Source organism: Ambystoma mexicanum, chromosome 8 (genome assembly GCF_040938575.1).
Source record: "Ambystoma mexicanum isolate Mex_15411 chromosome 8, UKY_AmexF1_1, whole genome shotgun sequence".
In the NCBI taxonomy this organism is placed as follows: Eukaryota; Metazoa; Chordata; class Amphibia; order Caudata; family Ambystomatidae; genus Ambystoma; species Ambystoma mexicanum.
Window position 1 is genome coordinate 750893233 of NC_090929.1, and position 13978 is coordinate 750907210.

The window sequence follows — 13978 nt, forward strand, 5'->3', positions numbered from 1 at the left end:
AATGTTAGGGCCTAGGAGGGCTGGCTAGGCTCCAGTAAGCAGCCCGGAGGTCAGGCACGTGTGCGGTGCAGTTGCTGTTTTACGATACAGTGCTAGTGCAGGAGACTCGATGTGTGCCCAGCTAGACAAATGTTTCGTAGGTTGTCGCTGTATACTAATGGCAGAGGTGTTGAGATATGTCAGGGATTATAGTGTGGATAGCTATGCGAGCTGCTAGATGAGATTTGCATAGCGATGGCTGCATTCTATAGTGGTATCTGGTCTTTCCATCTAATGCCATTTTATCTAATGCCATTCCATCTAAATTTTTCCATCTAAAATAATTTGGGTAAAGAGGGTAAATTTTTGTTTAGGTGCATTATAAAGGGTAAAACATGGGGGTCGGGGTGCCGCCCCCCCCCCAAAAAAAATGTAAATAAAAAAAAATGCACTAGATGCAGATTTTTTAGATGGAAAAAATTCGATGGAATTGCATTAGATGGAAAGAACATAACCCTTCTATAGTGCATGGATGGGTATGATATGATAGGTTATTTATAAAGCACGCTTAATACCCAGAGCTTTCTAAGCGCAGACCCGGGGATCCAACCTGTGTTGCTCTGTGTCGTCTTGCTTCCAAGGCGGGCACGTTGCCCCTGAGCTATCCTCCCGAGTAGCCGTGCCCGTCATCAGTTTCTGCATCCTTCTTCTGGCCCACATCACAACACAGATGTTAGTGGGCCCAGCGGATCTAGGAACCCCTGAAGTCGTCCTTGGAAGAACTGGAGTAAGTGGGGTAAGGGGGGGATAAGTAATACTACCTATTCCTGCCCCTCCTCCATAGAGTAACATGGGCGTAAAATCCTGGCTCTATCTCTCCCTTGCCTGACTAAGATTGCTGGTGGTCTGTTAACGGATCCCTCCTTGGGCCTTCCCTAGCATGGTTGGGCTGGGAGGGACACTTAGCCAACTTTTCCTGATTCCTGGAACACTTAATCCCAACCACGGGCATTGCTACATATCCAATAGTAAACCTATTGGAACAGTTTAGCTTGTGGAACAGGGGACCTTTGGGCACTAGGCCCCACTTCATCTCAGGGCTAGGGATACAATTCTTTGATTGCTCATAAGTGCTTTGTTCTATAATTATCTACTTAATTGCAAACCTCTATATTATGGGTTTTGCATCCACTGCTTCACTAGCCCTATTCTTACTTTACCACTTACAGGTACTAAAGGTATTGCTTATGATTATGCCAACTGTTGCTTGACTTTGGAAAGGCAAAGTGTAGGGGCCTATACAGCCCTCCACCTCGCCCCATGGTGAATGTATAGATGTATTTGAGAATAGGTAAGTAGTATTATTTACCTGAGGTTTTCATATGTTTAAGTGTATACAAAAGTTCCAAAAAATTATTGTTTATTTTATACTCTAACTGGAATTCTGGAATTAATGGAGCACTCTGTGTCCCATTGCAGCCCCTAGACGACTCAAACCCTTATTGTTTGGCTACCGAACCTTGACTGCGTTAGGCTAGACGTCGCTGTCTTTCCTGTTCTCCATAACAGGATGGCCTCTCAGTATCTACCACAGTGTGGATTCTGAAAATCCATCTCAACACCTAGCAATATTTTGATTTAGGTGATCAGTGGCAACAAGGACAGTTTTAGAGGTCCTTTAGAGGCCAGGTTGGACAATTGGTTTGGGTTTACTGATCTCCGACTCAGATTTTCCCAGATGACTTGATGGGTCGATTAGGGGTCGCTGGAGGTCAGATTTCCCACTGGTTTTAGTGAGAGGTGCGTAGGAGCTGCAGTGCAAGGATTGTTGCAGTCAGGTATAGCAACCTATTGCAATGAACATATGAAAGATTCACCTATGCAGGTCTCTTCAGGACACTTCACAGGACGGGCGAACAAGAGTTCCAGCGACGGTCTCCTCACATAGGTGACAACAGGCATCCTTCCATTTGCGGTTGTAGATGCTTCTCTTGTACAGGATCCCTTGATGAAATTCAGAGGGAAGGCGACTTGTACCATAAGATGGCAACCACCAATGTTCCGGGTGCAACCGCAGAAAGGCAATCTGATGAGGTAGCCAACGAAAGAGTTGGTCAGTCCACTGGGTGGTCCAGGGACACTTCCTAGTTGTTCCCACTAGTCCAAGGGCTGATGCACAGCTCTGGGTCTTCCGAGATCCGTCAGTCCAACAGGGTAGATACAGGAAGGGAGGCCAGGCCTCTTCAAGGGTCGTCTTTGGATGTTCAGTCGGCTGTTCGTCTACGACGGATTCTTCTCTCCAATACTGATCTGAAGTAATGGATGCAGGAGTCGTCTTCTTATCCGGAACTCAGCCTGGAAGCAAGTATAAGCCCTCCAATGCTAAGGATCTGCACCATTAAAACAGCCAGAAGTTCTCCAATCAAGGTCAGCTACTGGTTTCACTCATGTCCCACACCTAGACCCTGTGGCACCATGGATGTGGAATGGTATGGGAGTAGATTGTTCCACGCACATCCTGGAGCACAACCCAATATAGAACACATAGCCGTACATCCAGCAGTGCATAAACCGTCCGGGGAGCAGTCCAATCATAATCGGGCAGGTAAGCTAAAAAACTGATTTGAAAAAGTCTTACATTCTCTCATAAAATGATGGCAATGAATATCTTGCCTGCCGGTCTGGAGGAAGATGATTCCACAATCTTGGGGCAGTGGAATCAAAGGCCAATCTGCAAGCTTGTTCAAAACTTTTGGAGTACCTACTAGGCATGCATTACTTGACTAATCACAGCACGCAGGATTTAAAGGCTAGTCTAGACTTCAAGTATGCTGGGCTACAAACATTTAAGATCAATAGTGCCAACTCTAAAAGCAAGTCGTTCCTTTACAGGAAGCCAATGTAACGCACACCATGTTTCTGTAACTCGATTCCTATGTTTCAATTGACAGCTCTAACTGCACCATTTTGCAATACTTGCAGGTGTTGCTTTGGGCAGTACCATGCAAAACGTTACCGCAATTGTCGATCTTAGAGCCCACAATAGCTTGAGCCAGCACTGCACAACTTTCCTTAGATAGGGAGGGTTGTATGTGGAATAACAATTATAGGTAGTAAGAAGTGAAGAAACTATGCAGTTGGTCTGAGCTTTCGTAAAGAGAGTGGCCTCAGGGTAAACATCCCAGAGTATTAACCTTTTCTGACACTCAGATGGTACAAGCTGCAATCTTAAATTCCTCAAATTCATGTGGGACCTTACTCAATCTCTGTTGAGTAACCACAATTAGTAATTCAGTTTTAGATTCATTAAGAGCCATTCTATTTATTGCCATCCACCTCTGCATGGTATTAGAGATTTTATTTATCTTGGAGAAGTCCTGCCTATAACCCCCAATTAGACATAATGGGACCCGCATGTCATCGGCCTAGTTGGTGTAAAATTCCCAGAGATTGTCCAAAATGTCAAAAAAGGGTTTAGTAAAGAGATTGTATAGAGTGGCCGATAGGCAGGAGCCCGGAGGTACTCCGCACACTAAATCAACGGGGATGGCTGCAGCGGAATCGCTAAAGACTCTAGCAGACTGTCCAGATAAGAATGATTAGACCCACAGCACAGCATTTCCCGAGAAATCAGCCTCATGTCGAAAACTCTTGATCAAGATGTCATAGTACACCAAATCAAAGGCTGCAGACAGACACAGAAGCATAAGAAGAACCAAAGCGTCCTTGTCTATAACCTGCCGCATGCTGGACTTTAGATCTAAGAGGGCGGTTTCTGTACCATGGACAGCTCCAAATCCAGATTGCCTGCTACTAAGAAGATTATTTTTCTCCAAATCTTTCCTAACAGTCAGTAATACTCTAAAGCATTCACTACTAATAGATACACATTCACTGTGGTGTACTCTGCTAATACCACCAAGACTTCACTTTTAAAAACAGTTAAAGACAAGTTGCAAAGTATTCTAAATGTAGCAACGCTAGTGAATCAAGAAATATAGACAATCAATACGTTGCTAACTTCTTTCTTCTCAACATATCAGATCTCAAACACCATACAGTACATTAAAATTAAGGTTCCAACTATAAAAAGTTCCTCCCTAGCTAGAAAAGGAGGGTACGTGTGCCTTTAGCATTACAGGTCCCAATACAATTATTTTCAGGAGGCTAAGAAACTCTTTAGAAATATTGAATAAGTGTGGCTTGAGCCAATAAGTCGTATGTGTTCCAAAGTTCAGTAAAAACAAGAGGAAAGTCTTTTCAAGACTCCCAATCCAGTCACCTTTGGGGAGGCACCTCTGTGTTGGAGAACGGCAACTATAGGGAAATGTGTTAGGATTTGTGGAGTCTCAAGGCTCAACTCAGGGTGTCAACTGTGGCAGCAAAGTAGTCCAGAAGGACATCTGGCTAGCCCACATGATGGTTCCAGAACTGTTAAGGGCACTTTTCAGAGCACTTCCAGCGGTGGATCTTTGAGTTTAGGTTTGGACGTTTGTTCCAACCGGCCTAGGTGTCAAAGCAAGCTAAAGGTCTTCATGCAAAGGAAAGAGATCTGCGGAGAGGCAGGGCTTTGCCCATGCAAGTCAAGAAAGGGCTGATGGTGATCTGCCAACTACGACTTCCGGGTCCCCAGCGAGCTGCTCTCCTTCGTATAGTTTTGGACCCAACAATGATCTCAAGTGTAGCTGGAGAAGATCAATAGTAGGGGTCTGTACATGTCAAACTGGGAGGGGCTGTCCAATCCTGGCCATTGCATCTGCCCAGCCTCAGACACCTGGCTGCAAAGTGGACTGGGTCCAGACAGACCCAGCCGCTTGCTGGCTGGCAGACACACAGACAGACAGACATACAGACAAATGTACAGACAGACAGACACAAACTTAGCCCACAAAAGCCAGAGCTTTCCCTGGGAAAGGGCTTACCATATTTGGAAAACACAGACACTCCAGGGCAGGAAGAATGTCAAAATACAAGATGGACAAAAGATAGGCGAAAATCTTGTGGCACAGCCATTTTAGAGTATATAATTCTCTAATTGGCAGTAAGCAGTAAAATGCAACAGTGCACAAGGCTATGAAAAGAGAAAATACTACAAAAGTAGCCATTGCCACTACTCCTGGACACATCATGCAAGTAACCAAAAAGGTTACCAAAATCAAAGTTACAGGGACACAAAGTGACCATAATGCACGGCATGTAAAGTTATATGTGCAGGAAAAATACATGGAGAACTTCACTATGGAGAACAGAGTTCTCCTGCACTGATAGCCAAAGGGGAGGATCCGTGCTCACGATACATATGAGCTAAGCATGGTAAGTGGAGCAAAAATCCTTCATTTACCCTCAAAAGTCAGTAATATTTCAACACAATAGCAAAGGAAAAGGAAGTGTGTCCCAATGATTTCTATGGATGGAAAGCAGCAAAATAACATTATTTACTACCTTTACCCTTGATCGTGATGAGTAGAGAGACAGAATTACCATCCAAGATCATTTTTAACAGCTCTGTCTAGCAGCACACAAAGGAAAGCGTGGGATTACCCTGGATGATTGCAGAGGATAGTTGTCTGCGTTTCCCACACAAACATCATCCCCAATTTTGCTCGGAAGAATGCCCATGAAAGTTTGAGTCGGCAGCAGTGGTTGACTGGCCGCCAAATGCTTCATTGGTGCATTTGTGAATAATGTATGCCTAAGTTACTGTTAGGGGAGTTTTCCTAAAGTCTACCCACAGGTGAGACGCTATATATCCCTTGGTATACAGGCCCCAACTCTTAGTCTAAGTCTGTACTACCCACAGCTTTGGTAGAATTGCAGAGCAGCCAGCACACAAAGGAAAGCGTGGGATTACCGTGGATGATTGCAGACGATAGTTGTCTGCGTTTCCCACATGTTTGTCTGCGTACTGCATACTCCCCTGCATTTGTCTGCGTACTACACACAGCTTTGGTAGAATGGCAGAGCAGCCAGGCGAATCTTAGGAGGAGAACGTGTGTTGTAGCCAAGTACAATGAACTCAGTAAATACATAGGCCCAAGGAAACTCTCACACATGTGTAGTTAAAGTAAAATAGACGTTTGTTTTATGTACACAAGGCAAAGTTATATTCAGGTATGTAAGTACTATTTAAACTAATGAACACAATAGAAAACATCAGTAATACTTCAGGTGAATTAACCAATAGTAATGAAATGTACAGGTTATGAACTTAGTTCAATGGTAAGTAAAATCACTTATTATAGCCACTCAGAGAAATGTTCTGTTGTAGGAATAAAAATGGTTATTTAGCACCAGCAAAAGCAATTCAATACTTTCATAGAGGTATAATACTTTTCATAGGCCACAAGGCTTTAGCAGTCCACCCCTAACTAGTTGGGAGTTCTTCAGAGTCAGTTTGGAGGGAATGCAGGTAAGGCACAGTAGCAGATGAGGTAAAGTACTTTGATTATTAGTCGGTAGAATGCTTTTTCTGGTCAAAAAGTTATCAGGGACCTTGGAAAGGACTCCCTATATGCGCACACGCATTAGACCTGGACAAATGTTATGGGTGAACAACCAAACACTGGATTCAGCACTCCAGTAACACAGGAGTGACAAAATGGCCTGAAGTAAGTACTACCCTGAGCGCCACTGTACCTGAGGTGGTGAAGATGCAGCTGGTTTCTTTCACGATGCAACCGCAATCAACGCGGTCTCCTGTTCCTTGGTCATGGCGACAAAAGGGATGCTGCAGTCGAGAGATAGGACTATCAGCAAAGAATTTTTCATACTGCCAAGTCGATCTGAAGTTTTGGTGCCTTTGTACAAGCTCCAAGGATGAACGGTTACCGCTCAGTCAATCCGCTTCAGTTCTTCGGTCTTGCACTCTGGGGAGGAGACTTTGAGGTGGTGGGGATCTCGTCTCTGGGGGTCCTACTGGAGCTCATCAAAGTTCTGGGAGTATTCATCCACGGGAAGATGATGCACTGAAATTGGGTCAGAGGTCCCCTGGTATTGGCAGTTTGCATCCCCCAAAGGTTACTGCATGGCGTGTTCTGTAGGTCATCTTATGGCAAGTTGGTCCCCCAGCCAAACGTGAAAGAGTCCTCTTCGGAACTCCTATGTTGATTCAAAAAAGGGAACAGTACAGCAGTGGTCTCTTTGTGGTTACTGGACGGGGCTGCAGGTGTGTCTGGTCGTCTTCTTCAGATCTTCTGTTCCAGTGGTCGACTTGCCTTCTGCCTCAGGAACCTCACCATTTATCAGGATTTCACACACATGCTCTGCAAACTCTCCCTGCAGTTTACAGAAAGGGGCGGGTGGCTGTCCAATCAGAACAGCCAGTCCCCCAGTGAGAACTGGATCCTTTCAGGCACACCAGAAGACCAAGGAAAGCAAAGTTTCAGGATCCTCCCATGCTTCCTGTCTCCACAGGCACAATAGAGCCTCGGCTAGCTACACAAAGGGGTCCCGCCGAAAACAAAATTCAAATCAGGACCTCCCCCCCTCTCAAGATGGTAGAAGGAGGACCAGGAAAGAACAACCACACATGAAATGGCGAAAAAAAGAAAGGAGCCTCAAAGTTGAAAAAAAGTGTCCCTCCTGTGCATATCTGCAGCTGTGAATACAGCCTGCAGCGGAAAATAGTGCAAAGGTTGGTAGAAGATGTCCACTGCCACCAGCCATAACTATAGGGCTGTTACGGTTAACAGAATTGTTACAGGAGCGGAGAGAAAGGGGATACTAGGTAACCCCCTCAGCACTCCACATAGGGTGGTGTGTGCTGATCTCTCAAAAGGAATATAAAATAATATAAAAAGGAGAGCCCCAAGGGCTCCCGGTAACACTGCACTTATGGTGCTGTCGCTACAAAGGTGAAACACAGAGTCTATAAAATAAAGTAAAATATACAGAATAGGGTTCCTATGATCAGCGCAAAAAAAGAATGAGTGGAAAAAGGCTCCCCTTGTTCAGGAGAACAAGAAAAAGGTCCAGAAGTCCAGCACAAAGTGCTGGTGGTCTCACTAAGAGAGGTGATTCAGCATACAACTGATAAATCTCCCTAACAGTTACTGTCTACCAGCAGTTTTGGCATAGAAGCTTAAAGACTAGAAAAAAACCTCAGCCATCCAATAACGACAACAGAAGCCCTGCACCAGCATTTCTTTGGATTCAAACTTTGATGCAAAACTATTATCTCCTGACCAGAAGAAGCTGTGTCCTTTGTTTTCTTTCTGTGACCCAGCTAGGAGTTTTTGCAGCTATGCATCTCTCAAGGAATACCCTTGCTGCTAAACCTCTGAAACAGTTCCTGCAAGCATCTTGGCCTTTACTCCAAGTGTCATCTGTTTAGTAGACCCTTGCTACCATCCTCTTTTCAAGGGCGGCCCCTAGATGCAAGCCCTGCTGCACTCTTTGAACCGTAACCTGTGACCCCTAGCTTGGGTCACCACTGCCATCTTCATTCTACAGTCACTAAGTCACTGTATTTTCATCAGCAGGTCTGTACACCTCCAGGTTCTGCATCTTTGTTTGCTAAGCCCTGCCCATCTATTTCAAGTGCAACTGTTCCCACTTCTGCTCCAAGGGTTGCACTCTGCAGGCTCCTCTGTGAAACGTCCCCTACAACATGTATTCAGGATCTCCTGTTTGTGGTCCGATTACTCACATGTAGGGATTGGTTCTGTTCTTCTGTGGCTGTGAGACTCCTAGCCCAACCAGTACAGAACTGCTGATGGTGTTTGTTGCTGTTGACTGCATCACGGACAGCGCAACTCTTGAACTGGGCTATGGTCCACTGATTCCCATGCGGCCCATACATTTAAGATTGGGACTTGGGGAGGAGGATGCAGTCATTGTGTTTCTAAGACCGTCTGCCTTCTCTTGTTAGGCTCCTGCAACCTAAGGCTTTGTTTTATGGTGATGCGAGACCAATTTCTGTATATATTTGTATACCTATTCTGCAAATTGATCTATGTAACTTAAAGGAAAATCATAGAAGTCCATAACTTGGATCGCTGATATAACAAAACTTGCTGGCTCAAAAGAGCTAATAAAATCAAAGAAATAAAATATACTTGGGAAGGGAACATTTAGAACATCTCTTCACGTGGTACACATGCAGAAGTACCTTCATTGCGTTGTACAAACTCCAAGCGTCGTAATAGGTCGCTGGCATAAAAAGGGCAATGATAAGTTCTTCCATGTTTCCGCTTAACTCTGACTTCAGGTCCTTAATCAAATCCTGTTACATAATAAAACGTAGTTATTAAGAACAGATTACAAGAAGGCAATTGACAGTTCAAGGTAAATGTTCTATCAACAAAATTATAACATACAAGAAGGTTTAGGTGTCAAACAATTCTACAAATGGCTTATCTTGGAATGTCACAGTTTATTTGAACTATAATGCAACAACCACACATCTTGCTATAAAGATGATATTCCAGGAGGTGCTACAAAAAGACAACATTGCATAATCTAACATGCATCATTGATTTAGCCTTACACTAAAAGTACACCAAGAACATACGTTATAGTTCAATACCTTTTTTTTTAGGAATTTGTTAAAAGAAGGGACAACTTAAATGAAAAAGATCTTCCCAAACCAAACAATGGACAGGATGGGTCTCTCCTAAATGACATCTGATGCCATTCTCTGTGGGAGCCCTCCCCTGTGTGACAAGGTCACCAATCTTACACCAGAGGGGGAAGGTGGCAGCTGGGGGGGCCCTTTGCTATCCCCTCCACAAGGGCCCGTATTTACTTGTAATCTCTGCTCTCCCTCATTGACTACAATTGTGGCACCTCGCCCTACCTAGCATCCTCTCGCTTCCCCTCTTTCTCTCTTCTCGCCCCACTTGCATGAAATTCTTTACCACCAGACATCCGAGAAACAGCACACACTGAGTTGTTCAAAACCAAACTAAAAGACTACCTCCTCGCCTCTGAGTAACCAGCCTCTCATCTGTCCTCTAGCAAACATTTGTCCCTCACCACTAACCTGCCTCTGTCTCTCACTTTCTCTGCCTCCACTCTAGCATTTCATACATTATGGTCACATCTCTAACATAGCTGGCCCTACCGCCTACCTTCACCTAAAATTTCTAATGTTGGTTCTCCTTAATCTATGTATGGCCACCCATGTATTGTCCCTGTGAGCATTCATTTTAGTCCAACTCTACAACCTGGTCAGATTGTCACTAAAACTCACCCTATTCTAAGCTCACAGTTTCCTGTCAAGTCTGATTTCTTATCTATTGAACGTTCTTTTGTGATCAGTAGAACATTGTTCCTCCATGCATTTAAATAAATGTTTTTTTGGCTGTGCCCCTTTGAATGGTACCATATCTCTTGGGAACCATGCTGGCCACTTTCTTTTTTTCCCACAGACACCTCCAGTCATCGAATTGCCAAGACCAGCAAGGAGAGAGAGCCATCAAACTAGAGGATGCAGCACACTGCACCCCAGCTTTTTCACACAGTGCACAGACAGCTTCCCCACACCAAACAGACAATGCAACACAGACTTGCCGCAGAGTGACTCCCACACAACTATCCCTTACCTACTTTGGATGTAACCACAACATAGCCTCCTAACACTAACTGGGATGCTGCATAATGTAGGCCTTCATTGCTGCAGCACGGTGACCCGAAGTGGACAACATGGGTAGGGCTTAGCCCCCATTAGTAAACCCGAATTATTGTAACACCTCTTGAGTGAGAAAAACAGGACCAGATTGGTTAGATCTAGAAGTCGAATTGGAGAAGGAGGGGGAAGTGGGAGGATAAAAGGGCAGAAAGAAACACAAAGTTGTTGGTTGTTCAAGTGAGGTCAGTAGGAGGAAGTGGCATACCAAGAGACCAGCGGGAAGAAGGATGTTGGACTGGAGTGAGGAAACAATCCGAGAAAAGGTGAGGTATCAGTTGTTAAAGGTAAGTGATACTGTGATGCGAGTGTGCATGCAAGGTGGGTGAGTGTGTTAGAGGGAGTGCACAGAGTGAGTGGAAAGTGATTGTGAGAGTGAAAGGAGGGTGACTCAGTAGAAGGTGGGGTGAAGTAGCGTGTCCCTTTGCTTCCACAAAGTAAATTACTTTGATGCATTTTACTTAGAGGAAATAATTTCAAAAAAAGACTTCAAATTTTACATGTATTTGTGGGAAAAGGGGTAAAAGGGGATTGGGGAGGGGTTTAGGGTAGGGGTGGCAGTGAAGGGGAATGGTAGATGGGGGGACCCAGCCCCCCCAAATAATAAAAAATTAAAAGTATATTTTCAAAGTAATTTTAACTAAGTAAATTAAATCAAAATAATGTCCTTTGTTAAAATGACATGGAACCATGAAATAGAAGTGTTTAGAGAGAGGTGAGTATATGTGGTGTGGAGAGGTAAGAATAGCAGCGGTCTGGGGAAGTAAGAGTAGTTGTGGTGGTGGAAGTAGTAGTGGGGGAGTAACAGAACAGTGGAGAATGCAGGTAGACAACAGAAGGAGAGAGTGTCACTGGAGGATAAACCGAGGAAAGTACTAGGAGAAAGATGAGGGTGGAGTTGGAAGGAGGAGAGTTGCAGGAGATCAGTAATAGACAGGTAAAGGTACCTCAGGGTGTGAGAGGAAGCACAGAGTATGATGGGTGGGTGAGGGGGCAGGGAGGAGTGTCTGTAAGGCACGCTCCAACAATCCCTTTAGCACGAACACCATTGATAGTGTGTGCCTGGCGTAGAAAGTGCTTTGATAGATAAGGCGATTGCTAACTGGCTGTCAATGAGGGCCAAAAGGCAAACAGGGAAGACACAAGTGTAAAGGACGGAACGAGTGCCATGCCAAAAAATTCAATTAAAACCCTGGAACCACCAGTGGGAGTTAGCGTGTTCTTAGGGCAGTCTGTGACACCATGCACAAGATCTATTCTGGTGCTTGAGGGTTCCTAAACCTTTCTGGCCTCCGGATTAATTGCCCCAGTACGTACAGTACAAATGTGTTATTGTTACTACTTTCTGAAATTGCAGACTCTAGGGTGACCCAAACACTTTTTGTCTCTGATCTGGGTGCAGTTTCTTCTGGGGTCCGATACCCATAGACTCACTTGGGCACAAAGCCTGGCAAGCAGACAGGTAAACCGGAGAGGAGTCCTTGGTTTTTAACTTTGCTTGGGGTTTCTACTTGGGCTTGCTACGTGTTTCTCTCCTCTCCCACCTCACAGTAATCTCCCTGACTGTCTCATTCCTCCTGTGATATTGGAAATGCATTGGAGAGACAGAACCTCCTTATCCATGTCCTCTACCTCCTTAAACTGTGTGTTCTGATGAGTCCAGTCTGGACCCCTGGCAGTAGAGCTCTACATTTTGTTCTTGTTGAACAGTACCCATGGAATATGCGCAGTGCACCCATGGTTAGGTGTACAACCCTGCATCCCTATGTTTTTGGGCACATGTGTGTTGCCACAGATCAGGGTATGGGCTGGTGGCAGCTACATGCTGATGTGAGAGTGGCTCCAGGTGTCCTCTGAAACACTTGTGTATGAGCGCGATACAAATAAAATATCAATATCAATATCTCCATATTTGGGATACTCAGGCCCTACCATAGGAATCAATGGATTCCTACACAAAGGCAAGATGGCCACTGGTACCTCTTGGTTTCCTTTGCATTATCCTTGTTCAAAGAGTCATGAGACGCCCTGGCTCTGTTCCCTTTCCCTGAATGGCTGTTGGGTGGAAGGGCCATATATGGCTCTGGGTCTACCTCCTGCCAGACGGGCTGGAGCCTTCCCAGGGGCTGCTTGTTGTGGGTACACCCTTGGGGTGGAGCCTACTTGAATGGAGCAAGTAGTCAATATGCATTCTATGTTTCGATTGTCTGGTTTTGGTTATGTGACACAATGCCTGAGCCAGCCCTGACTGAAACCGGAATTAATGCAGTGTAGTGCACTGAAAGGCTACAGTGAAGCCCCATTCCACATCCTGTGTGGTGGGTGTCTGGTTTCTAGTGAATAGCCTGAACACCTGTGAGCCTGATTGGGTGATGCCTGCATAAATGCATGTGTGTGAGATTGGCTGGCTTAGCCTGGCTCAGCCTGAGTGAATGGGGAAAGTTTAGTATAACAGGGGACCTCTCACTTACCTCCTTGTCAGAAGATGAAACCTGCAGCTGAAATGATCTTAAACTTGCATCCTAGAGTCCAGCTGGAGGGAAAAGTTTGCAGCTGCATCTCTTCACCAAATACGACAACTGATGTGCTGACTCAAGGACTGAACCAGAGATGACCTGGATAGGCAACCTCTTCCTGAGCTACGACGAAACATTGTGGAACTACTGCGCTTCACCCAAAGTGTCCTGGAAGTCAGTCCTTTGTGCCTGCCATCCAGAGAAGGGATCTCTCTCTCGGTCCAGAAGAAGACTGCCTGAACCTCTTGAAGCCATGTTCATCTGTGTCAAGCAGGGCCCGAAGGAACGTTCGTGACCTCTGGAAGCCAGGTTACTGAGCATCGCCCAGAAGAGGGGCTACTCTGACATGGTATTGCTCGACACACGATTTGCTAAAGTTCCAAATCTTTGAAGAATACTTCAAGTGGCATCCCTGCCACAACATCTGTCAACTTGTCCACGCGGGAGAAGTCCAGGGTGGCTGCCTGCAGTGGAATGCCCTACGGTGGGTTTCCCGCCACCAAAATCCGAAGACGTCCTGGGTATCCAGACTTGCTGAGGGTCCGCAGTCCAGTCCATTAGTCATGTCGTGGTTACCAGAAGCCACCCTGAGGTCCGGATGCAGCTGCAGCACTGAAGAAATGAAAAACTGCACTGCGAAAAACCCAAACCAACACCTATTTCTGCCACTGAACCCATAGCCACCGAAAGTCATCCAAGTCCACCAAGGGTCTTATCTTCTTCTGCCAGGCTTTGTCAGGGTGCACAACAAGTTTCACCTTTGTGGGACATCCACAGCCGGAGTAATGGCTTGCCAATGGAGAGCACTGCGAAGGCCGAAAATGGTCCCTTTACGATACTGCTGGTTTCCCCTTCT

At 45.4% G+C, this 13978-nt stretch overlaps 1 protein-coding gene across 2 annotated transcripts in view; it reads right to left on the reverse strand.

Moving 5' to 3' along the window:
* ANXA7 (annexin A7) overlaps positions 1 to 13978 on the reverse strand; it is an 835753-nt gene that overhangs the window by 393923 nt on the left and 427852 nt on the right. For both annotated transcript variants that reach the window (XR_011268601.1, XM_069610574.1), the window contains exon 8: positions 9089 to 9202. Coding sequence is in view for 1 of the 2 variants with exons in the window: in XM_069610574.1 (XP_069466675.1) it covers positions 9089 to 9202 (114 nt within the window). In the remaining variant the exon portion in view is untranslated. The remainder of the gene's footprint in view (positions 1 to 9088; positions 9203 to 13978) is intronic.